The 27,709-nt window shown below is 40.7% G+C and overlaps 1 protein-coding gene across 3 annotated transcripts; it reads left to right on the forward strand.

The window, feature by feature from the left end:
- Positions 1-13,234: 13,234 nt before the first annotated feature.
- Positions 13,235-26,914, forward strand: LOX (lysyl oxidase). 3 transcript variants are annotated; one of them, XM_075526222.1, is made up of 7 exons: positions 13,426-14,275; positions 14,762-14,870; positions 16,167-16,304; positions 18,598-18,754; positions 21,166-21,261; positions 21,402-21,517; positions 23,076-26,914. In XM_075526222.1, the coding sequence occupies exons 1-7, from the start codon at positions 13,528-13,530 to the stop codon at positions 23,080-23,082; spliced, it is 1,371 nt and encodes a 456-aa protein (XP_075382337.1). In that variant the 5' UTR covers positions 13,426-13,527; the 3' UTR covers positions 23,083-26,914. The 3 variants fall into 3 exon arrangements, with proteins under 3 accessions (XP_075382339.1, XP_075382337.1, XP_075382338.1); XM_075526224.1 differs by lacking the exon at positions 23,076-26,914 and having other exon boundaries at positions 13,235-14,275; positions 21,402-21,521; XM_075526223.1 differs by lacking the exon at positions 21,402-21,517.
- The last annotated feature ends 795 nt before the right edge of the window (positions 26,915-27,709 follow it).

Here is a 27,709-nt window from a genome sequence, read left to right on the forward strand (position 1 = left end):
AATAACCATTTCCAAAAGCAAGTGAATAAGGTACATCATTATTCTCAGGTGTAAACAAGTGCAGGGGTTTAAACTGGAGGTTTTTATAGCTGAAGTGGAAATGTGTTTCATAAAAAAAAAGTTTTTCACAAGCTTGAGTCCTGATTTTTTATTTTTCAACCTTAGTAATTTAGGTGGCATGTGTTGGATTCTGGTTTTGTCCTAAAGGTATTGGTTTAACATTTTATAACATAATATTTAAAGTCCTGAGGAATTCAGAATACTTTCAGTATCCACAGGAGCAAACAAACACATATTGCCTGCATACCTAATAGTCTAGTGGTTTACCGTAGTGAGAAACGGCCCACCACATTTTATGGTTTAACCTCAGTACTTAGTTTTTTATGGGTTCAAATGAGTTGAGTTTGTGTTTCTCAAGGATATCACTCTCTCACACTTAACATACATAGTTTGTTCACTGCTGTGAACATCTTTCTGAAATAAAATATTTTAAATATGTGTAGAGTTTATGAAAACATGATTTCATGTGATATGAATAACAACATGACCATTTTCTGTCACAGAAAATTACTGAATTAAATCTTATATTCTTGAACAGAAATAACTTTATTATTTATGAGAGCATTACTTTTATAATTGGGGTGCTGCCACAGTGAGCAAAGTAAAAATGAAGACAAATTTATCTCAATGGTATTTTAAAACCTAAAGAGATAAGAGATGCTCTCTAGATGCTAAATAGCCACCAATGATTCAAAAGAACAGGAATGAATGTTCCAGTAGTCTCATTTTTTTTTTGCAGGCTTCTTGGGAGAAGAACGTCTTGGTAAGGATTTGATCACATAGAGCATGGAGGTGCACCAGACACTTCGGAGTGCACAGGACTTGTTGGGAGTGCACAGGTCAGACAGGACTGACTGGGTCACACTAACCACAATGGAAATTTGTCCTTTGTTCCTGACCCCTGTTTGCTATCTTTTAACCCCAAAGAAAGGAACCTGGCCAGTTTCTTCAGGTACAGGATATAGTTTACCTGATGTATTTGAAGCCTGGGCAAAAGCTGCAAATCATGATGTAGGACTGAGTACATGAAGCTCTGTGGTCCCCTGGTACCAGGCTTTTTTTGAGCAGTCCCTCCACCCACTATGCCTTTTCACTAGAATGTGTATCTTAAACATAGTTTTATAAACTACAACTATGATCATGTGTTCTGAACACAGATTTTGAGTGGTGAAGGAAATTGAATTTTTTCAAGCGATGCAGTATTCATTCTGATCCCAGTGTTTAGAAAGCAAAAACCATGTAACAAAAGAGAAGATTCAGCAGTTACTCTTGATTAATGTGTTTGATAGCTCCTTAAGAAAAAGGCGTCAGACTGTCTTCAGGTGCTTGGATATCAAAACTTCCCAAAATGCTTCTGGAGGTAAGCATTCTTCCCCCCAGCTGACACTCACTGGTGGTTTTCTCAGTCCAGTAGCACTCCATTGTTTGGCATAAGAATGCAAAGTTAGATAAATACATTTTCAGCACACCAGATGCCACATCCAAAACTGCTCCTTTACAGCAACATGCTCCTTTCTCATAGGTAGAAAACCAGTGAAGGACAGTCACTCCAAAGACCAGATAATGGTAGGGTCATTTCAAAAGGTGCTTCAAAGCTGCTGCAGCTTTTCAGCACAACCCTGGCCTTCCCTCATGAAGTAAGCAGCCAGAAGGGAAAAGTTGGGGACCTTACAAAGGTGAGTGAACAACAACAGTGAACAAAACTTTGCTTTATTTTTCTTACTTCTCCAGTCACCATTTTTCATGCTTAAAACATGTTCATGCTTGTGTTAGGAGGTGCTTTCTTACTACAGGTGCTGTCCTGAATGACAGCTTCAGTGGAGGTGTTCAATTCAAGTTATAAATAAGGCACAGTTTTGTTTTGTTTTTTTTTTGTTTTGAAGTGAAGTGAAAAAACTATTGCATCAGCTGACTTTGGGATGTGGTGTGCGCTCTATCATTTGACCTCTTTAATCCAAGACTGTCATTCTAAAAAAGATATCTTAGCTCGGTGACTAATTATGACCTTTATGTAGAAATTACTGGGTGAAAATCCATTGGCTGTGTTATGCAGAAGATCAGACTATATAGGTCCTTCTTGGCTTTAAAATTTTGTAAATCCAAATTCCAATCCAAATTCTAACACATGTAATCTTACTTACAGATCTCCCCAGAGGTTTCTATAAAAAAATATTTCATTTTCTTCCCGTCCAACACTGCTCATTAACACTACTTTAACAGAGATGACATGCTCTTCATCAGTGGTGTGCAAAGAACAGTGATGGGAGAGATTTCTATAACATGCTTGTGAATCTTCCGTGATGTAATGCAGACTAAAGTTACTACTTGTTATTGTTCAGTCTTCGGCAAATACTAACCTGTAAGGACAGTACAGTAATGACGGAAAGGCAAAAGGTAGTTTCAGAAAGACAGTATCTTGCACTTCTTAACTAACTCAGGCATTTCAAATTGTGCTCTGTTCCTACTTCCTACCACAGTCAAATTTAAACTTTAAGTAATCAAAGTTTTACAACAGGAGAGTTGTGCTGGAAACCATTCTAATTTTAATGCAAAGTGAAATGTGAAGCCAGAGCTACAATAAAAAAAAGTGAAAAATACAGGATCTGGAGGAATTTTCACTCTTAAAAAAATACATCACAGGACATATACAAATATGTTAAATGCTCTACTTTCAGCTGCAAAGTCCCACCCTGGTGTAACTCAGCTGATTTCCATAGGAATCATTCACTAGAATTGAGTATAGTCCACAAAACTTTAAAGGGGAATCCAGACACTGTATTCTTTGCGTGTCTGTGGGGAAAACACCTGCTTTTGGAACTGGACATTCAGTAAGCTTCATCCCCCTCAAGAAGCATCTTTGCTTCTTAAATTTGCCAATGCTTATTCAGGTTCTCTCTTCCTACAGGGTGTCTTCTGCTCATATGATTCCTAGACAAGCCCTATAGGAGTTCCTACAGACTCTGCTCTTTATTCCTCAAGAGGTCCATGGCAGTGAGTAAAACAATGCCACCAAGTCAAGACTTTCTTATTCCTTATTGATTTCTCATGGCTCTTTAGAGAAACTCTTTCTGGCTTCCTCTGTGAAGCTTGACTTCAGTTGGAGCAGTCACAGTAACCTTCCACTAGGAAAAGCAGAAAAACTAGGAGCAGGCACACCTCCCTACAGTCCTTTCAGATCGTTGTGGTGTAATGCAGAAGGTGTAATCTGTCATGCTATGACTGCTGAGACACCCCATTTGCAGAACAGCTACCCCCCCCCCCCATTGAGTTCCCCATAACAAATCATGGACAGTGACCAGAAATATTGAATCTCCTAAAGCTTAGGACTGTATGTATTTGTTTATGATGATCTGTGTATTTGTATAGATCCAAGATTCTGATTTTGTTCAAGCTATGCAGGGAGATGGTACTTGTACCTAGATACAATATTATGTAGATAGATACGTACAGGAAGTTTTGCTAAACAAGAACAAGTACAGAAAGAAATTAGCATGGTAAAACTAGACTAAAAGAAAAACTACTGTGGGTTTAGCTGTAGATTTACTGGGGAAGATAAGTAAGGCGTTTAATTGTTCCTGTTTTTCCCCATCTCATGTCCTCACATGCTGCTCCCATGCCACCACACAGATACAAACCCAGCCACTGTGTGAAACCACAGCTTTTCCCTAGTGCCTCCAAAGCTACAGAGAAGTCAGTGTTGCACCAGTCAAGACTATTTGTCATCTGTTCTCTCCCTCATCCCATTGTAGACCCTATCCTCTTGTAGACCCTATTGGCAGCATCACCCCACCGCCTGACCTGATGCAGTCACACAGCCCAGACATATATCACAGGGGACAACACAAGTCAGCTGGAAGGATGGGGAAAGGGCTCCGCTTTCTCACATAAAGGCAGCAGCCGCCTCTGTCACTAATTCAACTGCAATTAGCACAACCGAGTGTATACATTTCTGAATAATGTATCTATTTTCATGGAAGTTTCCGTTTGGCTACATGATGTCAAATGCTGAGATAATTTTGAATGCTTTGAAATGACACACATGCAGTGCAGTTTAAACCAATTACTGTGTTAGGCTTCAACTCAGAAAGAATAAACTCAGTGAAATCAACCTGGCATAGCATGACAGTTTTTGAGCTTACTCTCAAAGATTGGTCTTCAATTAGTAGCTGCTTGAGTCTGTTCACTGTGAGGAGAAGATAGTATTTACCATCAACTTTTATTTCAGCTCAGTAAAGCCAAACAAGCACTTTCTAAGTATATGTCTTTTCTTCTACTCTTATTCAGTAAAGCAAATATTACAGTCATTGCCCTGATATACCTTCAATATCTTTTTGTAAGCATTCCTTTCAGTCTAACTGCATGACTTAATGTTTTACTTCAAATAATTTCTCCTATCATCTGTGCAATGAGAAGACCTAAAGTGAAGTCTGATAATTACCTGTGGATGAAAATAGGAATTAGTTTAGGAATGTATTTCAAAAAGGATCTACTATAGAGCAGAATAGTAAAAGAGTTCATAATATTGGTATGTAAGACAAAATATTATGATGAAATTTAAGACCAAAGGGAAAACCACCATGGGTGTTTTATTTGAGTCAGAATTGCTGAGTGTCAACTTTGTTCAGTAATACACACAGCTGCATGAGGGCTTTCACATGTTCTAAATGTCGCATCTGTTCAATACAGCATTCTGTATTCAGTGCTGCTCTTCATATTGCAGCGGTGGCCAAAAGTAATAGACTCAGTGCCCTACTGTGAGCATCACTGAGCCTATACATAGAAAGCCATGGTCCCTGCCCTGGAGAGCTTACAATCTGGCTTGAGAGAGGACATAACAATTGGAAAAAAACAAGGGAGTAGTAAAGAGGAAAGATAATGGGAACAAGTTCATGTACTTGGATACGATGAGAATATGAACAACAAACCATTCCTCAATAGGTTTAGTGTTCTGTTAATCTTATGAGGAAGGTAAATAAATAGTCAGTTATTCCCAAGACTCATTCAATTAGACAATACTTTTTTCAGTCTTCCTAGAATAGTTATACTTAGTTATGCCTAGAGAAAGAAATGCTCAGCAGCCGAGAAATGCTCACCAGTCCAGACCATCAATTTAGGCAAACTGGCATACCTCCACTGTTGTATGTAAGCTGATTTGTTTCAGGACTGGAAATATAGCTGTTTTCACAGAATCATAGAATCATAGAGTGGTTTGGGTTGGAAGGGACCTTCAAAAATTATCTAGTTCCAACCTCCCTGACATGGGCAGGGACATCTTTCACTAGGCCAGGCTGCTCAAAGCCCTGTCCAACCTGACCTTGAATGTTTCCAGGGATGGGGCATCTTGTGGGCAGCTTCTGTGGGCAACTTGTTCCAGTTCCTCACCCCACTCACTGTAAAAATCTTTTTCCTTATATCTAAACTAAATCTACCTGCTTTCAGTTTAAAACCATTGCCCCTTGTTCTGTCACTACATGCTCTAGTAAACAGTCTCTCTCTGTCTTTCTTATAAGCCCCCTTTATATACTGAAAAGCTGCAATAAGGTCTCCCCAGAGCCTTCTCTTCTCCAGGCTGAACAACCCCAACTCTCTCAGCCTTTCTCCATAGGAGAGGTGTTCCAGCCATTGCATCATTTTTGTGGCCCTCCTCTGGACCCGCTCCAACAGGTCCATGTCTTTCCTGTGCTGAGAGCCCCAGAGCTGGATGCAGTACTCCAGGTGGGGTCTCACCAGAGCAGGGTAGAGGGGCAGAATCACCTCCCTCGACCTGCTGGCCACACTTCTTTTGATGCAGCCCAGGATACGGTTTGCTTTCTGGGCTGTGAGCTCATGTCGCTGGCTGATGTCCAATTTTTCATCTACCACTGTCCCCAACTCTTTCTCCACAGGGCTTCTCTAAATCCATTCATGCTCCAGTCTGTACTGATACTGGGGATTGCCCCACCCCTTGCACTTGGCCTTGCTGAACTTCATGAGGTTCACATGGGCCTATTCCTCAAGCTTGTCAAGGTCCCTCTTGATGACATCCTCTGCCTCAAGCAAATCAACTGCACCATTCAGCTTGGTGTCATCTGCAAACTTTCTGAGGGTGCACTCAATCCCACTGTCTGTGTCATTAACACAGATATTGAGCAGTACTGGTCCCAGTATGGACCCCTGAGGGACACCTCTTGTTATTGATCTTCCTTTGGCCATTGAGCTGTTGACTGCAACTCTTTGGATTTTGCCCTTGGTGAAGACACGTTGGCTGTCTCTAATTAGCTCTCTGTCATGCATATAGCTTGACATAGCTTCCAGGAGGATGCACCACATCTGTTCACGTAATCCACACAGAAAAACTTTTTCAAGGTTTACAGATGAAACTTTCTACACATAACTGTCTGATAAGCAAAATAGAGCCAATGTGTCTTAATATCAAACATTTGCTTGGAACCAGGACTGAGTTGCAAATTTGAGGGTATTTATTTTAGAAACATCCTGCCCCCTGATCAGACATTTACATTTTGACAACATCAGATACAGCAAAACACTGCTGGAGACATCTAGGAGGGATTAAGGGCTGATAGATGCCTAAATTATACTGTTTTTCTGTGGGAACTTGGCTAATATAAGGTACCTTTTAGGTCTGAACCTGCGTCTCTATCAGAAGACCTTTTGTCAGGTAGGTTTCTGTGTCCTGCTAGAAGCAGATCTCACTGTGGAGAAGCTGGCCTATCCATCTGTTTCTATTCTTCCCTCATTTCTTTTTGAATACACACTGCAAACTGTATTTCTAATGTCCTTGATACTCACCTCTAAAACATTCTCTCTAATGCAAAGATATGGGATTTTTTGTTTGTTGTTTATGGTGTATGTATTCTTCAGTGAAAACAAAGTAGCAGACAATTAAAATCCTACTCATAGGGATATGGGAGTTCCTCTGCCAGTTCTTTATTACCTTCATCATTGTCCCACCTTTTATGCATTCACATTTGCATTATGAATGGCATTATTGATTGCTATTTTAATTGAGCCTTTGTGTGCACCTTATCAGTATAACACAGAATTCTTTTCCAATGTCAATTATGAAAATTCACCTCAGGATTTGAAAATGGGCTCTTCTCTGGTATTTTTCCATCAGACATTGAAGTTCCACAAAGAAAATTACCTGTCTTTGTGACAGCCGTGCAAACTCAGGGATGGTTATGAAGATGCTATACACTAGATGGAAAAGAACTATCATCAGATCCAGGTATATCAGAGAGTTAGGAATTATATCGACTTGTAAACTAAGCAACCTACATATGAGGAAGAAGACACACTGAATCTGGAAGTCCTTTATGCTATATTTACAAAGTTAGCTTTGTTTTAGAGATACCACTGCTGCACTGTCTAACTATCTTTGATGAGATGCATAGTAAAATCATGTTCCAAAATTTCTGCCAACGTGTACTGCTCTTACATTGTGTTGCACAGTGTTCCACTTCGAGAAAGATTTACAAAGACTTCTCGCCTGCTGAAGAGGAAAGGAAAATGACGGATTTGAAACCTTATCCATTCCTCTCCCTTCATACATAGTGTTCTTAATCTCAGAACAGTCTGGTGAATGCTTCAATTCAAAACTAATTGTTTTCTCAAGTCTTCCTCAGCTTGGACTTACTAGCTGGGTTTTTTTTGCTTTTGTGCAAAATACGCAGAAGGGAAGACTCATATTGGAGCCCTGCCACAACAAAGACATGCCTGTGTATAGAACTGTTCAGCCAAATATTTGGTTTTTCTGAATTTACTTCAGTTTTTCCAGGCTATCATGATAACCTCTTCTCAGTATTCAAAAACTTCAATAAAATTAGGTAGTTGTGCCTGAGATGGTAGGCAGTTCTTGAGCACATGCTCTGCTTATGAAGACAATTCAGGACTGGACTCCCTAAACAAAAAATGACTGTTTACACATGCACTGTACAAATCTAATTTTAATTTTATTAACCTTGCTAAATGAAACTAACTGGTACCTATCACAGGCATTAATGCACAGCTAGTGGCCTCTCTACTTTCAATGTCTTGGATTTCTATTCCTTTGTACATGTCATCAGACAACTTACTGAAATCAAAACAAACATACCTGGTTATATTACTGGTGGTAAGTTTTGCATACTATTGCAATGAATACTTCAAAGACAATAGTTAGGGAAGCTTCCATTACAGATACTGATGTGTAAGAAAATAAATAACTTTGGTGGATTTTCAAATCTCTGATTGAATTTGCAGTAGCTGCCTATTTATCTATTTATCTCACTTTTTTAGAAATCTCACTTGTTATAGAAACCTTTGGGAGGCCAACAGAAGTCACCAACAGAAAACAAATAGGAAACAAATAGGAAAGTTAGAAAGCAATATTCAGAGATGAAACATACTATAAATTCAAGAAAGGAGAGGCTTTTTCTTTAATTTTCACTATGCTCTTTTAAAATCTAGGTTCAAATAAGATACCGTCTAACTGCATGCTGTGAAACCATTCATATTCAGCTTTACCAACACGTCAACACTCTAAACTTAAAAAATACTGCTATTGAAACCTCATTGCAAAACCCTAATTTGACAAAAAATCCACTGACATCAGGAGGCTTTTGTCTTCAGGTCTCACACAAGAAAAGAGCAACAACTACCTCAGGTCCTGTAGCTGCTTTTCTTGATGCTGTCAGATCCTGCAGAGATAGACAAATGTGCTTGACTTCCTTCATCTGGCAAAGTTATGTGCAATTCAGTAGCTCTACCCACAGTGTATAAAACAAAGTAACTACAAACCAGTTTTGTAATGCAGATAGATAAACCCAAAATATTAGGGGCCAGGTGGCATTCTGAATTGAGGAGATTACCTACTAATAAAATTCTAACTATTTTCTTTCTTCAACAAATTGACAAGTTCACTGAAGCAACAACAGTCTATGCGTTCCTTTATAAATTCAGAGCAGAAAAAAGCCTTAAAGGTTACTTTTGCACTTTACTTATGGTCATAGAAAGCTGCCTGATTAGAGACTTCAATATCAGACCTAGAAATGGTAGCTAAATTTAACTAGAAGATTAATTTTTGTGAAAATAAATTCTTACAGTCTGCTCCAAAGACTACTGATGTCAGAAAAAGTCTACAACCCTGGTCTCTAATTAAGTTGGTTTCTTAAAAAAAAAAATCTCATTACACACCCAAATCTGAAAATACTCAGTTTTCTTAGTTTCTAGTGAAGTTCACATACTGTAAAGAATATCTTAACATCTTAATTCCAGCTATAAGGGGAATTCATTACAATTAGGAAACCTTATCCCAATGTACTGACAAGCGAGTTTCTACATAAAGACACCTGGACCTGCTGTAAGACGTGCTTCAGAAAAATCCACAGTGTTCTAGTGTGCAACACAATTACCCAATTTTGAATATTTGAATGCAAAAAATTACAAGTTATAAAAAATATTGTAGGTAAGATCTGCAAAACAAGATAAATTTGAATAATCTAGTTGCAACTCAGTGTTTATGCGAACAGAAAAATCAAAGTTCTTTGTCTAGTCAAGCATAACACGGATGAGTAAACTAAATTTTTCTCAGATACAGAAAGCTGAAACCAACCACTGCTCTTCAAGCTTTTTCTCATAGCGTCTCCTCAATAACCAACCCTTCGATCCCAAACAAATAAATACCAGCTTCAAATAAATATACTTAACACATATTAAGTTTGTCTAGTTTCATGTTAGGATTTTATAAAATTATTTATATTTCTTGCTTCACATATGTGATGCTTGCTAAGCATCCCAATTCAACACTAAACAAGAACACAAATTAGCCATCCTATAACAACAGAACTGATGATTTTTTAAAAATAACATTAAAAGTAACAAATAAGGTGATTGGTGTAAACTCTCTCTCATTTGAAATAACTTCGCCTTTTCTACACTATCACACTTTTTTCATCCACACACTAAACAGTAAGCTTAGAGAACCTTAAAATGTCTTTCTTAGGACATGTACTAAGACATGCCAAATTCAAATAGCTTTGGTTCTGCTTGGAGGGGTTTTTTTGTTGTTTTTTTTGAAGAACAGGTTAATCTTTTTCCATTTTCGAGATTCACAACTGCTGCTTAATACTGATGTACACATAAGGAGGACTCCAAATGCTACACATGCCATTGAAGACATTTTTCCATTTGTAACTTTTGAATGAGGACTGCAACAATCTAGCAATTAAATTTAAATATAAAATACCTCCTGATCTCAGGTTTTGAGAAATTACTATGATTACTTAATGATATCTGCTTCAATTAGTGTCATTTTCTGGTGAGGGAAAATTTAATTTCTCAGTTGATACAGACTGTATTTCTGTAGGTGGCAGAAATCAAAATCCCGAGTCCAACAAGTACCCATGCACACTAGTCATTTCAGGCAAAACAGAAAGAGGTAGGCAAATGCTTGAGTAACCAAAGTAACTGCGATCCAGTATCAGAACTGGGCTTTACAAAGAAGCTGTATTAACCCCATAAGAAGACTTAATACCAGAGTACTCAATAGTTTTAAGGCATTTTTAAAGCAATCACAGTACCTGGCTTGCTTACAAGAGTTTTAAGGTATTGCAGAGATTTTCATCTCCATACCTCTGGTTACAGATACTGGTGGGCTTTTTGATGGTCTAGACAGACCCAAGGTATAAAAGCTAGGTATAATTAGGCAACCTGTGAGGAGAGGACAGTAGTTGAATGGACATAGGCACCTAATGGTAAGTGAAGGATGTGACTCTCTAGGGATGCTGATAGTGCTTTTCACACTTTATGAAAAATACATTAATTAACAAATAAAACTCATGCTATGGAAAAAATGGCAAACCACGTGAGTGGCTGATAAATGGGGAAGGACTAGCCTCAACTATGCTTTCTTCAGTTTCATGAAAAATAGTTACTTAATCAGGCAAAAAAAAAAAAATGGCTAGAATCCCACTGTGTGGAAACATTGTCTAATGTCACACATTGGGCAACAACCTGCTGTTTGTAACTCTAGTAAGATTTAGAGGAAGATTAGAAAGACAGAAACCTCATTCCTTCAGTGTTGTATTTTCCCTATCTTCAACCTTTCCATTTTACTCAGTCTTAGTCATTGATTGTTCCAGGCAAACCCTTAAATGGAGAATAATATTTTCAAAGCCACAATAAGAAAGATCAGAGGGGATGAGCAGTCTGCAAATATGATGAATAGGAGAACCCAAACCACCTCTGTAGCAGGCTGCCCAGACTAGTACTAACTAGAGCATCAGGCACAACCTGCTTGGGGAAAGACACCAGTTACTGGTTCTGGCTGGGGGCCCAGTCCAGCAGATGCTCCCCACCAGCCTGGTGCTGGCTAGCAGTGATAACACCCACTTTGCTGTTGGGGTTATTCCCAAGTAAGAAGACTTTGCTCTCTTTGATGCATACCTGCCCTGTGCTCCTCAGTGTTCTCCAGACTGGGAATTTTTACAGTTAACTGCTGATTTCCCAGTGATTTTAGCCCTCTAGGTTGTTTGGGTGGCTGCGGGGAAGTGAACAGTGCTTAAGTAAGTCCACTAGGCTGCACACTTGTCTGCAGCACAGGTCTCCCCAGATCAAGAGCAGAGCAAGCAAGCCTGGCCTCCTGAGCAGCCTGTACCAAGCCCTGGTCACAGCCTCTCACCCACCTGTCCACAGGGGTAACTTCGACGCCCAGGATGGCACCACTGATTTCAGGGGCTATAAAGAGCTACTTCAAAGCTAAGTACTACTGCTACTAATTGGATAGCAGTGTAAATCAGCATTCACAGTCCATCACAGCCACAACGCAGGACCACGTTTTGCAGGAATTCGATTAAGTGTGAACCGTTTGAAGTAATATGCAAATAAAATAAACTACAACACAAAAAAACGACAGGAAAACTGTATCAAGAACATAAAAATGCAGTGGCAAATATCTGCCCGGCCAGTAGCGTCTGGACTGTTAACCTGACCTGGGGAAGCCAGCAGTGGCGGGAAGGTGCCTTGCACCTACCTCAGTAGGGTGAAAACTTCCAGCCTGGGCTGATCATCTTTGACCGGAATCACTTAAGAAATATCCTCACCACCAAACTTTTGGTGAAGGAGAACTTTTGTGTATTCTCCTCCATTCCTTTGCAAGGATTCATAAGCAAACAGCCCTTGGAAAAATACACCCAAAAGGAGTTTTGGCTGAAATCCACGGACCTTAATTCGTTTTCCTCGCTGGGTGATTGGACTTATCAAAACACAGCGTTGAGGAACTCTTGTAGAAGCAGGAAGGGAGGGAGAGGCTTTTGGGCCACAGCCTGCTCCCCTTCTCTAGCACGGTTTTGGGGAGACGCTGCCCGAGCCAGGTTTATTTGTTCTGGTGACGGGGCTAAGCCTCTCCCATGTGAAATTTCACTTTTCAATGAAAACTTACTCCGGGAGGAGCACCGCCAGTATATTTCTCGTGTGACTCATACGCAGATAACCCAGAAGTCAATAGGCAAGAGTTTATTTGATGGAGGTTTTCTGCTAATTAAGAGGTCATTAAGGGGACCCGACTGTTACTCAGCGCTGAGACGAAGGACCCCAGCAGCTGCTCCAGCCCGGGAGAGGTGCCGGCCAGCACATTTTCCAGAAACATGTTTCCTCTCTCGCTAGCGGCCCCTTCCCCCTCCCCGCCACCCCGTTTCTAGTCTCTCCAGCGCTGATGAGCTAATAGCATTTTTCCTTTGCATACTTTGGCGCTGCCCCACGGCATACTCTGGCAGCCTACGTGTGTCTGAGCGCGCCCGCCCGCCGCAGGCTCGGCTCGGCTCGGCTCGGCGCGGCTCGGGGCGCGGGGGGAGGCAGGCGGGCAGGCAGGGAGGGAGGATGGGGAGCCCCCGCCGCCGCCCGCCCCGCCGGCCCTCGCCGCCCCTCGCCGCCCCGTCCCCCCCGGGCCGCCCCCGCGCGGGGCGGGCGGCGGCGGCGGCGGCGGCGACGGGCGGGGGGCGGCCGTGGGGGAACTGTCAGGGCCGCACGTTTCCAGCCGCATTACGTGAACAAATGGCGGGGGCGCAGCCAGCCCAGCCAGCGGGGCTTGTGTAACTTTGCGAGCGTGCCAGCAAGTTTAAAGTCCCTGGTCTCTCCTCCTCCTCCTCCTCCTTCCCTCGCTCCAGACACCAGCGCGGGCCGGAGGACGATGAGAGGCTGATTGTTTGCTCCGGCTCCCATTCGCATCCCGCTCGCCTATAAATACCAGGGAGAAGAAAAGCCGCTCCCGCCGCCTCCCCCGGGCCGGGTTTCCTTCCCGACGGCCCGACCTGCCCGATGGCACCGCCCGGGTGCCGCCGCGCCTGAGACCCCGCTGCCCGCCTAACCCTTCCAGAGGCGCAGCCCGCACCCCCCCGCCCCATCCCGGGCAGGAAGGCGCCCCTCGCTCTCCGCTCGCCCCTCGGTTTCGCCCGTTTCTCTCCCCCGCCGGCACCCAGGAAAGAGGAGAAGATGCATTTCGCGCCGCCGGGGCTCCTGCTCGCCCAGCTCCACGCGTGCATCTACTGGAGCTGCCTGTGGCCCGCCGGCTGCCAGCAGCCGCCGCCGCGCCGCGACCCCCCGCCGCCGCCCGCCGCCTGGAGGCAGCGGATCCAGTGGGAGAACAACGGGCAGGTGTACAGCCTGCTCAGCCTCGGCTCCCAGTACCAGCCCCCCCGGCGCAGGCAGGCGGCGGAGGCGGCGGGCAGCCCCATCCTGCTGCTGCGGAACAACGGCACGCTGCCGCGGGGAGCCGCCGCCCGAGCCGCCACCGCCGCGCAGCCCCAGCCCGCCGCCGCGCAGCCCCAGCCCGCCGCCGGCAGCCGGGGGGGCTCCGGCGCACGGCACTGGTTCCAGGCCGGCTACCAGGCTCCCTCCGGGGGTCGCGCCGCCGACGGGCAGCGGAGCCAGGGGGCCGCCACCCCCGCGGCCGCCGGGGCGGCCCGGAGCGTCTCCTCGGGGGCGTCGCGACCCAGCGCTCCCACCAGCCCCGCCGGCGGCACCGGGGCCGACGGCAACCGGAGCAGCACCGGGGCCGGCGGCCTGCCGCCCCTCAGCAGCTTCAGACCCGGGCGGGAAGATGTCATGGTAGGAGACGACCCCTACAACCCCTACAAGTACACGGACGATAACCCCTATTACAACTACTACGACACCTACGAGAGGCCCCGCCAGGGCAGCAGGTACAGACCCGGCTATGGCACCGGCTACTTCCAGTATGGTAAGAGCCCTCCCGTCCCCTCCCGTCCCGTCCCGTCCCGTCCCGTCCCTTCCCTCCGCTCCCCCCGCCCGCCCCGGCCCCGCCGCTCGCTCGCTCGCTCGCTCCCGCGCACGCCGGTGCCAGCGCGGCGCGTCCCGACGGGATGCGGTGCGGGGGCCGGCGGCCCTGCCTGCCCCTCGCTCGGGGCAAAGCGCGTCCGGGCAGGCGCTTGCGGGGCGCCCGGCCCGCGGGGAGCCGGGTGGGCGGCTGGGGGGGCCGAGCTGCCGGGGGCGCGGCGGGAAGCCCTCTGCGGGGGTCTGGGCGTCGTGCGTGTGATGCGGTCTTTGAGAAAAGCCGAAGGGCCTGAGCAAAAGGGAGGGCGAGCTTAATGGGGGGCAGGGGTCCGTAGCAAAACGACGGCTCCTAACGACTGGGATGGAAGCCAAGTATTTGCAGACGTGTCCTGGGTTGATCTTGCTGTTATGTGGTTGGTTTGATGAACTGCAGGTCTCCCTGACTTAGTCCCGGATCCCTATTACATCCAGGCGTCCACGTATGTCCAGAGGATGTCCATGTATAACTTGAGATGTGCTGCCGAGGAGAACTGCCTGGCAAGGTAGGCATCACCCCGGCTTTTGCCTGTTCACTGTGGGTTCTTGTGCTCCTGCACCCATCGCAGAGTACCTGAGGACACGGTGAAGAACGGAGAAAAGTGAGGCTGGTGGGCCTGAGGAAATGTAGCCCAGTTTGTAACCTTTTTCTAAGCCTGAGGCAGATGGTAGGGTGTGCACGTAAGAAAACAATACCGCCATATTGGGGAGACAAACTATGGGTGCTTTGAAGAACCTACATTTTGTGAAAAGTTATATTGCACATTTCTATTATCAGGCTCATTTGAACATATCTGAATTTTGCAAAATGGAGGCCCCTAAAAAACCCACTTGAATCTGGTGATTTTCATCTCCCTGCTCTAATCCAACCTGTTCTGTAGATCGTGTTCTACTCCATTTAAAAAAAAAACCAAACAACAATCTATGCTTAACCAGCACAATTTACTATTAAAGTTATAGCATGCTAATTGTTTCTGGGCCTATGCCTTATAATGTCTCTTAAGACTGAAATCTCCCTGAGAAGTGTTTCAAAGTCTTTTAATGGGTTGAAAAAACAGCTTTGCTATGAAGTTAGGTCCTATCCAGTTGGCAACGAGGGATTTTTCCTGTTTTGTTTGGAAAGAAATCAACATGGCTGTTTTTAACCATTTTAACTTGTTTGATACCTTATCAAGCAAAACAGATTTATTTATTTACCAGCATCATTAATTGATGTCAGACTGTTGCCAGCGTCATGCTCTTTCTTCACTTGCTGGAAAAAGAAAACATGGCATAAGAAGCAGTATTTTTTATGCTAGCTTTGCAGTGAAAACTAATTGAAATGTTCTTGCTGGCTATCAATTGATTAAAATATTCCACTATTTAAAAGGCTGTAGATAATAGCTGTGTGAAATAGGAAAATATAGCCTGAGGCATATATTTATTCATTTTTTGTTACAACAGAAACAAACATCTGTTGTGTGATACACAGTGAATTATTTTGGTTAACAGCAACTAATGAAATTGTATTTTTGGTACGAGAGTAATTTTACAGCTAAGCGGTGATCTGCTTCAGAGGCGGGGGCAGAGAGTCAGTGGTCAAACTCCTGTTTGTATTATTAGAAGCAGATCTGAATCTTATTCAGGTCTTGGTCTGACACCAGGCACTTCTGAGCACACCATGTGGAAATCTTGTGCGTCTCCGATGCATGAGCTTTAAGGGGGCTGAAAAGATCTATGCTATCAGTTACTTCTGAGACAATATGAAGTTTTTTTAAAGTGTTCCTTGCATATGCTTATGGCTCTTTTTTGCATTATTACAGTTCAGCTTATCGAGCAGATGTTAGAGACTATGACAATCGGGTGCTCCTGAGATTCCCCCAAAGAGTGAAAAATCAAGGCACATCAGACTTTCTGCCCAGCAGACCCCGTTATTCATGGGAGTGGCACAGCTGTCACCAGTGAGTGAAGTGCTCAGTATGGTACCTTCTAATTATCTTTTTCACTAACAAATTATCACTTGTAAGGTGACATTTTCTAAAACTGCAGTGAAGTGGGGGGAAGCCGTGGGGAAACTTTAGGCTTTTACTGTCTGATTAATTTATGGTAGTGGTAATTACTCTTTATATAGCCACATGAAACCAAAATGGATATGAAGCTTATCTATAAGTATAAAACTCTTACAAGTATAAATTCATTATAAATACAAGTCTCAAATCAGTTTTGACAGTGGCACCTTCTCCCTTTAAGTATATTTTACAGAAGTTATAGTCCAGTTACATTTAAGTGTAACCAGCAAATAAAAGTCCCAGTCATGTTAAAATAACTGTGGAAACCCCAAAATGTACATTTACTAGCATGTTCCCTATAAGACATGATTATAAACACTGACCCATACTTCTTGACCTGAATTTCATGGGTTAGTTCTTGACAAGGAATGGTCTGGTCAACATGGAAAAGAGAAGATACTGAGTTGACTGATCCCATTATCAATATCTTTATCGTATCATGATACTTTCACATAGCAGTAATGCTCTAGAAATAGCAAAATTGCTGGACATGTGGCAAGGCAAATGTAGTAGAACTTTTTCAACATTCTGGGAGCAGGTAACACTGCAAACTTGTACCTTTTCAGAAAATTCACATGCAACAGTTTGCAGGTTTGTTCCAATTTTCCTGCTATTTCATAGCAGGACCAATTGTAAAATACTAGAAAGCTTACCTTACTTCCACCTTACTAAAAATACAATTCTGCTGTTATGGGTACATAAGTGATAACTTAATATTATTCTATTAAAAAAAAAATCTGTAATGTGGGCTTGATCTAAAGGCCCCAGGAGTCAATGGAATATTTCTCTCAAGCTTCAGAGGCTTTAAGCTTTGAATGAAAAATCAGTATCATCAGCACAAATTCTTTCAAAAAAAGACTGATATTACCAGTTTATAAATCTTGTAAGGGTCAAAAAGCTAAAACTAAATCAAACCAAACCAAAAAAGCCTCCATAAATGCTTTAGTTAACCCCCACCCTTGAAAAAAAATATCACCAACAATAAAAAGTCCACAACCCTGGTGCTTACAAAGTTGGTAAATGGACGAAATGGATAGAGAGCAATTGAAATCTTCCATTTGTAGAAAAGCAGTTTCTTACTCTCCCACTATAGCCCAGCTATCACTATCCAGATGCAAAGTGTCTCTGATGTTGATTCAGTTCTTGGACAGAAAATACATTGCCTACAAAAAAAATGTATCTCGTGATCATTTCCATGACAGTGAAACAAGCTCGTTTGGAAATTAACTATAACTGCCAATTAGTTTGGCTAGCTATCAGACTTCAGTGTTAGTCATCATCATCTGTGGACTGGTTTTAGCGTTCTTGACATGCATGCTTGTGAGACTTATGTGCTCCTCTTCATTTAACAATACGTTTGAATTCTGTTTAATTACATCCTTTTCATATACCTCTTGAGCTGAAAGCATTCATAAGTAACAGCAGCCAAATGCTGTACAGACAAAGTGCAATTACAAAAAGTGAAATTACAAGAATAAGCAGTGTTCAAGTCCACAGTAAGAGCTAGAACTCACTTTGTGTGAGAGCAAGAAAAATGCATCACTGTGCCCAGGTCAAAAGCACTTTTGAGATAGAGTCTACATTATGTGTAGACTACAAAAATCGTTGACATCGGACAAGATCTGCATTGCCAGTACACAGAAGCTGATTTCTTTAGCAGCTTTTGTTTTCACTAATGTTACGAATGTGTTACATTGATTGAGGGCCATGGAAATATGAAAGTAAATTGCTGGGGTTTTGCAACAAGTAGCTTTTCTGCTAGCAAGTAGCAAACTTCCCTGGAATTTACAGTATGTAAGGTAAGCATTCCTAGCGAAACTCTAGCTAAAGGCAGTTATAAGATGTACAACTCAAATATGAACTACTTAATACTTGCTATTGTTATTGGAAAAGAGCTGAAACAGGAAATTTTGGAAAAACAGCGCTGCTATGGAGTCTTTCCCTTAACAACTTAAAATCTATTATTTATGTATAGAAGATGGCATTTTTATAGTCATTGAAAATTAGAATAATGAAAATAAAACTTAATTGAATGGCCAGTAATAGGGAAGTATACTAACACACAAGTTCTGTGTAATAAATAAATTTTCGCCAGATCTAACAAAAGGTAGATCAAATAGGAATATGTTAAAATATTATTGATAAGATCTGATCCTTCTTTAATAATGTATCTATGGGTTAACAGACATTATCACAGCATGGATGAATTCAGCCACTATGACTTGTTGGATGCAAGCTCACACAGAAAAGTTGCTGAAGGACACAAAGCAAGTTTCTGTCTTGAAGATACCTCCTGTGATTATGGATATTATAGACGGTACGCATGTACAGCGCATACGCAGGTAAGAGTTGGTTTGGAGACAACCAAGTTTCTTTTCCCCCTCTGATTTATCTTTGGATATTTTTTCTACCAATAATCTGATGCCCAAAATTACCTGATGCCCTAACTAGCTCTGATATTCTCCATCATAGAGGCCAGGATAGCAACTTGGAGACTTATAATTTACCCAGGTGCTGCTAAATATGGGTGCCTCATTAAAATGCAGGGACACTCATTAGCCTAGCATCACTGGTAACTGAACTATATTAAAACACACCACAAGTTCTTGTGATTATAGGACTGGTCAAGCAAGCTAAAGGGAACTCAAGACAGAGTCAGTAAAGAAGTCGTTTCCAGTGTTAATCCCCCACAAACGGCTTGGTGATGTCCTTGGCTGGTCCCAGAGTTCATAGCTAGTATTTTCTCCCTTGCAGAGCATGAGGCTGCAAGGTGCTGAATTCCCTTAACACCTATAGCTACCAGCTTGCAGTCCAACACAGAAAACTTACAGCATAGATTTATGCATGTATAGAAGGCTGTTAAAGAGAATGGCAGCCATGTGAACATTATGATGGGTCATATACAAATGTAAAGCAAGATATTAGGGCTTAGTAAGGGAATAGATAAAAATGGAATGTACCATTATGATATTATACAAATCCATGATAGACTCCTACCTTGAATATTGCATGGAGTTCTGGTCACCACCTCTCAAAGCTGCTACAGAAAAGCTTAAAAACCCAACCCAACCCTAGGAGAACAAGGATGATGAGCAGTGTAGCATGGTTACCACACTAAGAGATTTCATAGGCTATCCATTTGGAAAACCAGAAATAATACCAAATCTTGAGGGGTCCTGGGTGAAAAGAGGAAATTGGGGATATTCACTGTTTCTCACAGTACAAGAATTTAAGGATATCTGAAAGAACTATCAGACAACAGCTTTAAAACAGAGAGGAGTGCTCTTTTGACATATGAATGAAGTATTAAATTCCTTGCCATAGGATGTTGCAGAGATCAAAAATATCTACGTGGGTTCAAAAATAATTTAGACAAAGTAATGGAGGCTATTAAACACAAAAATCTGATGGTACCCCATGTCTTAAATACAGTTAAATGCCTGGTGGAAGGAATTTTCCTGGGTAAAGGACATTACACATCCCATTTCTTATGTTCTTTTCTCCCCAAGCATCTGCTGCTGACCACTGTCAGAGACATGACACTGAGCTTGATGGATCTGTGGTTTAACTCAGTGTGACCATACTTATACATAAACTTGTATCCCTTATTCTGCAGTTTTTAATCTAGGAGGTAGTTATTTTATCACAGAGAAATGACAGCTATGCTTCACTGGCTGACGTGTCCTCCACATTTGAATTTTAAATATAATGAATGATCTGCAATACATAAAGGCTTTGAAGAGGTTTTATAAATATCTTTTCTCCTGTAGACTATGACATCTAACTAAGCAACGTACATATTTTACAGCTGGAGTATTTGTGTCACTAGAATCATGGCTGTGTCAGCGTTTCCACTGGAAGCCCATATTTCAGGGGTTTGTAATTGGACTGTAAAACTTTCCTCTAGCCTCAGACTTGGCACATACACGCAAGAGTCTGAGCTGATCACCAGCTGGGTCAAGAGGGAATGTCTGCAGGACTTGGGTTTTGTGCACTCTGTGTGTTGCTGATACAGATCAGCTTTGCCTAGAGCAATCTGTATCAGCCACGGTTAAAGACACCACATTTGAACCACTGATATATTCATATATGGAGATTCTTACTAATGTTTAACAGTGAAGAAGTTTTCAGAAAAGATTCATCTGGAAGAAAGGCTACATTTTCAGTTCTCTCAGATTCTTGTGTCACTATTTGCCTGAAGAGACGTCATTTGTGTGCAAATCTCAGTGTGAAAATGGCCCTAGACTCTGGCCTATTTAAAGATGGCACTTTGGCAGAGTCCATCTATAGCAAAAAGTTGCATCATTCCTAAGGGTAGAAACAGGTTCCAACACGGTGATCAAGTTTGTACTCAAATACAGATATTTAGGTTGAGTCTTTGGTCAGTTTTTATTTTATTCTCACCTTTTGTAAAGAACAGTGAGTAATAGCATCAATAATATTTACATAAAAGGAGTACTGTAACAAACGATAATAAAATATAGATGAAAAACAGATATCTCACAGATGAACAACTGTCAGTAGTATAGGTTTTCTTATGCAGTAGTAATACAGTGCTGTATATAAAAGTGATATATTAGACTTACCTGTTCTAGTTTAGGTATTTAAATAAAATGCCAAGAAAAAATAAGCCTCATTTCCTGAGCTAATTTTCTTAGTGAAATGGGATGGTTAAGTGAACTTCAGTCTAAGTGTCCCTAATGTCTAGAATGTTACTATTCCTAATGACTTTTTGACATCCATAATTTTTAAGGGACTGAGCCCTGGCTGCTACGACACTTACAACGCTGATATAGATTGCCAGTGGATTGATATTACAGATGTAAAACCTGGAAATTACATTCTGAAGGTAAGGGTATTGGGAGTGGGGAGGTTTGTGGGTTTTTTTTAATGTTTTTTAAAGAAGCAAATCATATACATACGTCCTTTTGAATGTAAGTTATCAACTCAAACCTGGAAGTAGACAACACTGTGCTTTCTCCCCTTAAGGTGAGTGTAAACCCCAGCTACTTGGTGCCTGAATCCGATTACTCCAACAATATAGTACGCTGCGATATACGCTATACAGGCCACCATGCATATGCCTCTGGCTGTACAATTTCACCGTAAGTACATTCCTTTGTCTTTGCAACTGTTCTATATTCATAGTACTAAAGCTGACAAACAGATTTATAAAGCTTAGAGATTTACTTTATATTGAAAAAAAACCTTCCACCATTAACTCTAGTGATATAAATTTCTTCAGTACGTTGTCTCTTGGGTTTCAGGATCTAGTGTGTTAATTCAAAATTCAGATGGTACTTTTCAAAGGTCTTTCTTGGCAGGAATGATGGGAACAGTTGCTTCGCTGTTGATAACTGCATAGCTTTCAAATCCTGACCTCTGGTAATTAAACTATTTCTGTAAGGCTAGCACTGATTTTTAAAAATTATTTAGTCTTGAAAAACAATCATAAGTGAGAATTTTGCTCTTGAAATTGTGCCACCAGGATATATAGCACTTTCAAAATTGCTGCTACTGTCTGGGCTGCTAGATAACTACCTCTGGCTCACGCCTTCTTTGTATTTACACTAAAACCTTTCTGTGCTCATTCAATACCCATTTATAGCATCCACACAGAACTGTTGAGCAGTTACAGAGCTCTTAACACATTCTGCAAAATCCCACACATGTATGTTACTTTGCTGCTGCTGCTGACACAGCAGCCATACTCCCTGAAACAGTTCCTGCAGACACACTCCATTTACAGTTTAGTTCTTTAAAAATTTAAACAATGCCACAATTCTGCCTTTTTTTTTTTCCTCCAAAAGGGCGAATTCGTTTAATTAATGTTCTCATAGTAGATCTACTGTAGCTTAGTATCTGTGAAACATACACACAAAAAGTACTCAATCTTCTGTAACACAGAGGTAGGCAGTTCTCAGGATAATATATTAGTTGCTCATACAAAATATTTATCAAATGGTTTCATTTGGATTGCATAGTATAGAGGTTCATGTGAGATAAATTCCAGAGCAGTAAATGAAAAGTAAAATAAATGACGAGTATAGTCTGCTATAGCAGCATCAGTGAAACAAACATACTGAATTAATGTGACTATTGCTTAATTACCCTTTAAAATATTCATTCCTTACTTTGTATTAGGACACCAGTAGTTAAATGAGGCTAAAATGAGAAGCATTTTTTCACAGTAGTGTGGAGAACTGTATTTATTATCACACTTTGGTCATAAACGCAACAAGTCAAATGGCTTCAGCAAAATCCTCTATTTGTTCTCGCTGTGTGGTGGTCAGACTTGCAGGAAACGGAGGAAAAAGAACACCAGGCGTCCTGCAGGTCATGAGTGATTATTTTTGGCAGACCTGGGCAGGAGCTTCTAAAGCATTTCTCTGTAACAGGACTGACTAATTGCTACTTCTAGGAACACCGTTTCTCCTCACATTCACGTGGAAGGGAAATTTATGCTTCATGCCTTTAACTTTTAGTTTCCCTATCTTACCTCTGTAAATTTTATCAAGTAAATATATTCATGCAGGGTGAGGAAACAATATTTCTGTTACTGTTTGTTGACCTGCGCCTTTGAGCTGACAAAAGGGTATTTAGCAGATACTCTTTTTGTATCTCTTGGCCATCTGCTTAACATCCTTTCTTTTCTTTTGACAGATACTGAGAAAGATGCAAGAAAATGGATGAGACGGTGCCAAGTGTTTTGAACTGAAGTATCATTATATAAACTTCAATAGGATGTAAACACTATAGAAACAAAACTACAGAACGTACACACATACACCCACACACCTTATGTGATTTTGAAGCACTTCAGCTGCTTCTCAACCAAATCTGTAACTGGATTTTAAGCGTTTAAATTGGCATTACTTTTATTACTATTGAAATGTGTGGAACTGGTGATTCATGCACAGATACTTTAAATTTTGAAAATCTAACTCATTCATAAAAACATGAGCATTTCTTCACTCCTGAAAATTTGGAGTTTAGGTGATAATAGACTTCAGTGGGAATATTACTGGTGAATGAGTTGAACGTGTTTTAAAAGGTAGCAAAAATTTATGTAAAATGAATTAAATAAAATGCAATAGAAAGTCCTAATGTCAGCTATCTCAGAAAATACCAGAATGAAAAACAGCTTAAGAGTAGTGCTACGGTACCATTAAAATAAAACTTGCCTAGGACATGTTGATATGAATGAGAAAAGTATGTTCAGTTTTCAAGGAATATTAACATATAGCAGAGAAATACATATATATCTCTATATATCAGTTATACCCCTGCAAGAAAAGTTATGTTTACATTTTTAATACATTAGAAGTTTTTCCATTTTCTTAAGTAAAAAACAGATGGGGTTTTGAAAGAAACCTTTCATCTGTGGAAATGAATTAAAGAACTTATCCACCTTTCTATGTTCAAGAGATTTTTCAAGGTGGGGCTTTTAAAAGACTTCTGCAAACTTAATGTGGATAAAAATGTCAAGACCTGTCAAGAAAAGGTCTCTTGGAGACGACGAAGAGTCCCTGATGTAGTCATCCATGAAAAACATCCAACTTGAACAGGTTAACCATCAAAATAATACAGGCAATTAACTCAGGTGGTGCCACAAACAGAAGTAGGTCAGAATCTCTAACAAAGTATTTTTATCGTGAAAAAGCCTACTGCCTGCTTCCCCCTTAAGTACTGTATTTGACTTTAAAAATGTATATCTCAGTATTCAAACAATGAAGTTGAAAATATACTATATATAGAGGGAGAACAAAAGTCAATGTATTTAACATCCTACTTTAGGCTGTTCAGGAACCAAATACAACATTGTTAAGGGGAAAAACTTCCAGCTCAAATTAAAGTTTTTGCTGAACTGCGTAACTGGTGCTGGGTACACCACTCCTCCTCCCATCCCCAAATTATTTTGCTTTTGCAGTGCACCCTGCTGTAAGCTACAGTAGCTGTGATTTTGTTTTTAAACTGTGAAATAACATATCACAAGGGGATCTGGCGTTTTCTTCAGAATATTTCTGATCATGTAAAATGAAGGATCTACTTTTGAAACAAAGGGACCTAGAAATATTGATTGGTAGTGGTTAAGTTTAATCAGCAGTTCAAAACACCTAATGAAACATGGAAAGCTCAATATCTTTTTAAAAAATTGAAAAATACATGTGCTATTCAGTACAGTTAAAAAATGAAAAATATGAGGAGTATGGAGAGGTTTTATTATCACTATTGAGAATACTTCAGGCAGTATTTGGAAGTATTTTATGCAATAGAACCCTATGGATTTAATTTGGAAGTTTTATGAATTACCGTAATATCCTTTAAGGATCAACGTGTTCGTTACTACATATATTTAAGCTTATTTCACAATTGTAAAGTATTTCCACCTTAATCATAACCTGGTTACAAATTTGCACAACTAGTATGTATACTTAAAAATAATCTAAGAACCAGCAACCCAGTGATTACTGCTCAGCATTGGGAGTGGGTGCAGAATGAATACCATTTATACCTGCAGGTCCCTTTTTGTTCGCCGAGAGATCCATTTTAGCAATCAGTCACCAGTATGGGCAATGAACAGAAGCAAAATTTGGAAACGACATTTATTAGAAAGCCATTTATTACATATGTCTGCAAAAATGAGGGTCTGTTTAAAGTCTAGGCTTCTGAAATCTCAGCCCAAAGAGTTTTTAAGATTAAGAGGTGTTAAGGGATGCAAGTGCATTCACCTTTCTATAGACTTAGGTCAAAATTGAGGTGAAAGTCCTGATAGCAGCTTGGGCAATGGACACAAAAGCTACTGTAATGGAAGCTAGGCTGTGGGCACGGGCTGCTTCCTGCTAAGAGGTTGTGTGCTCGTACCTCATTGTGCCTGATGCTGAATGTGGGATAAGAGAGCACTAACTGGACACAGAGCAGCCACAGAAATTGAGTTTATCCCTCGGCTTACGAGGCAGTAACCTGCTCACATGTCTGTACCCAAACTACTTGCAGAACTCCACTGAAGTCAGCAAGGAGCCAGAGGACCTTGAGCATCTGTGTAGGTGGAGCAAGTTGTAATACTGGACTTAGTCCTTTCAGTGGGAATGGCCTGGTTCGGAAAGGTGTTGAACGCCATAACTTTGAATTTTGGGGATATTGTAGCTACAAAAATGTAGCTTTTTTTTCCGTAGCAAAATATTGTATTTGTTTTGAAATGTGTGTTAAGCAACATGACAGTGATGTACAATAGCACAAAAATTGCCTAAGATAACATGAACAGTCTATTTAGAAAAACAAGGGATTTTAGGATTAAAAAAAATGAAAGAATGTGACTTTAACTTCCCCTGTTTAACTATAGAAAATCACAACACAGTAGTAGAAGAGTTTATTATATAGCATGTGTAGAAGTAGTTCTAAATAGGGGAGTGCCAACCAGTATTTTCAGTATCTTGGCTCTGCAGTTTTGACCCAGACACCTTAACTTACTTTTTTCATACTGGAATATATTTATGGGATCACGTGCATTTTTGTTGAAAAACATTTATAAAAACTGTTTTGATAAAAGCTTATTTTATACAGCAAATTCTGTTTTGGAATCCTTTTTACGAGACATTGGGCTTACTCCCATCATCTTTGAAAGGCATTTTGCCATTGGTCTTAGTGGGAGAAAAATCAGATTTAAATTTTGTGAGAATTCTAGTACGAATTTGCGGTCTTGCAGTCTCAAATTTCCTTTAAAAGCCAAATCGTAAAAATGTGTGTGAAGCAATTACCTCCCACATTTCAGATCTTTAGATAAAAGTTGCACATAAGGAACATATTGTATGTCAGGCTCATTACAGGAGGGGTTTGTTATGTATTTTTTTTAATCCTGAAATACATTTGATATTAGCGTATTTCTAGACAGAAGTGTAACAAAAATGACAGATTGGTCACCAATGGAACCAACATATTGTGTAGATGACGTTTTTGTGTTAGTAAAAGTCTACTCATTTTCTCTCTGCTCCAGAGTTTACTATGCAGTGTCGAATGAGTGCAAAACCAAATGTACCTTCCTATAGTCATTCATGCATTGTTTGCAGTGTACTCATTCAAAACCAGCAGGGTGAATTTCATAAATGAGACATTGAAAGGTGGTTTATCCTGTGTCTCACATTTATGCCGATAAGGCATTTTCACTTTCTCCAAATCCTAAAAGGTGCTGAAAGATTTTAACTTGAATTAAAGCAAAGAGTATGTTATTGGGAGGTTTTTATTATGCAACTAAATGCTACAGATACAGTGAAATGCCACTTTTTTTTTTGCAACTTTTTTGAAGGTTTTTCATTATTTCCTTCACTTTTCTTCCAAGAGTCTTAATTTCAGTAACTTTGCATCTTTATCTGAAGAGCTCTAATTTATAATATTCAGGCACTAGCTTTGTATTCTTCATTGCACTTTCATATTCTTGTGTTACATGCCCGTATTATGGTTGCAAGTTTATGTGAAAATGACTTGAATAAAATGTTTCAAGCGTTCTACTTGTCGAAGTATTATACTTAATGCATAGGCCAGATCCATCTCTCAGTGAGAGAGTTTCAGTTATATCTGTATGATATAATTGTTATATCTGTATGCAAATGAGGAAGATACTGTCACGCTGACATGGTCTCAGAAAAAATGCCACAACCTGTTAGAAACAAGAAAGAAAAAGTTGCAAGGCATGATAAATTACCTCACGCTACACAAAGGCTTAACATGTGAAGGCATAACAGAATGAGGTACGGTTCATCTGGATAGAAGATTTCCTTACCATATCAGCTGTCTCTGTAGGAAGAGGAACTTAGAAACCACTTTCAGAATTTCTGCTCCAAAAACTTTACTTTCATGGAAAAAACATTTGAGCAGTCCATGGTAGAAAGTCCACATACACTAGAAAATTGACTAACACGTTTAACATTCAGTTACTCCAAAAACATTTTATCCTTTATTTACATTCTCCGAGTACAAACCAATGTCCTGCTGCCTCTTCAATCTGTATGCTAAACTGATGAAATAGGCTGAATTGTGAAGCATCCCTTGTCCCTTCACTGAGGGATTAATACAGGAGAGCATGGTTAAAAACTTTGGAACTTTCACTCTAGTAAGAGGCTGTCAAACACTTAAATATCAACTAATGGCACTTTTGGCTTTGAGTAAATGGAGGCAAAACCAATGTAATATCTTTTAAAATTCATAAAATCAATGTAGAATTATTTCAGATATGAAAAATGTTGTGATGATGTTTCTATAATTTATTTAACAAAATTATTCCTATACTACTACATATTAGA

Source organism: Mycteria americana, chromosome Z (assembly GCF_035582795.1).
Source record: "Mycteria americana isolate JAX WOST 10 ecotype Jacksonville Zoo and Gardens chromosome Z, USCA_MyAme_1.0, whole genome shotgun sequence".
NCBI classification, from domain to species: Eukaryota; Metazoa; Chordata; class Aves; order Ciconiiformes; family Ciconiidae; genus Mycteria; species Mycteria americana.

Bases quoted from the DNA above. Each gene is read 5' to 3' on its own strand.
- LOX (XM_075526222.1), top strand. From the start codon at position 13,528: ATGCATTTCGCGCCGCCGGGGCTCCTGCTCGCCCAGCTCCACGCGTGC. The intron at 14,276-14,761 runs GTAAGAGCCCTC...GATGAACTGCAG, and splicing joins CACCGGCTACTTCCAGTATG to GTCTCCCTGACTTAGTCCCG. The intron at 16,305-18,597 runs GTGAGTGAAGTG...ATGGGTTAACAG, and splicing joins GAGTGGCACAGCTGTCACCA to ACATTATCACAGCATGGATG.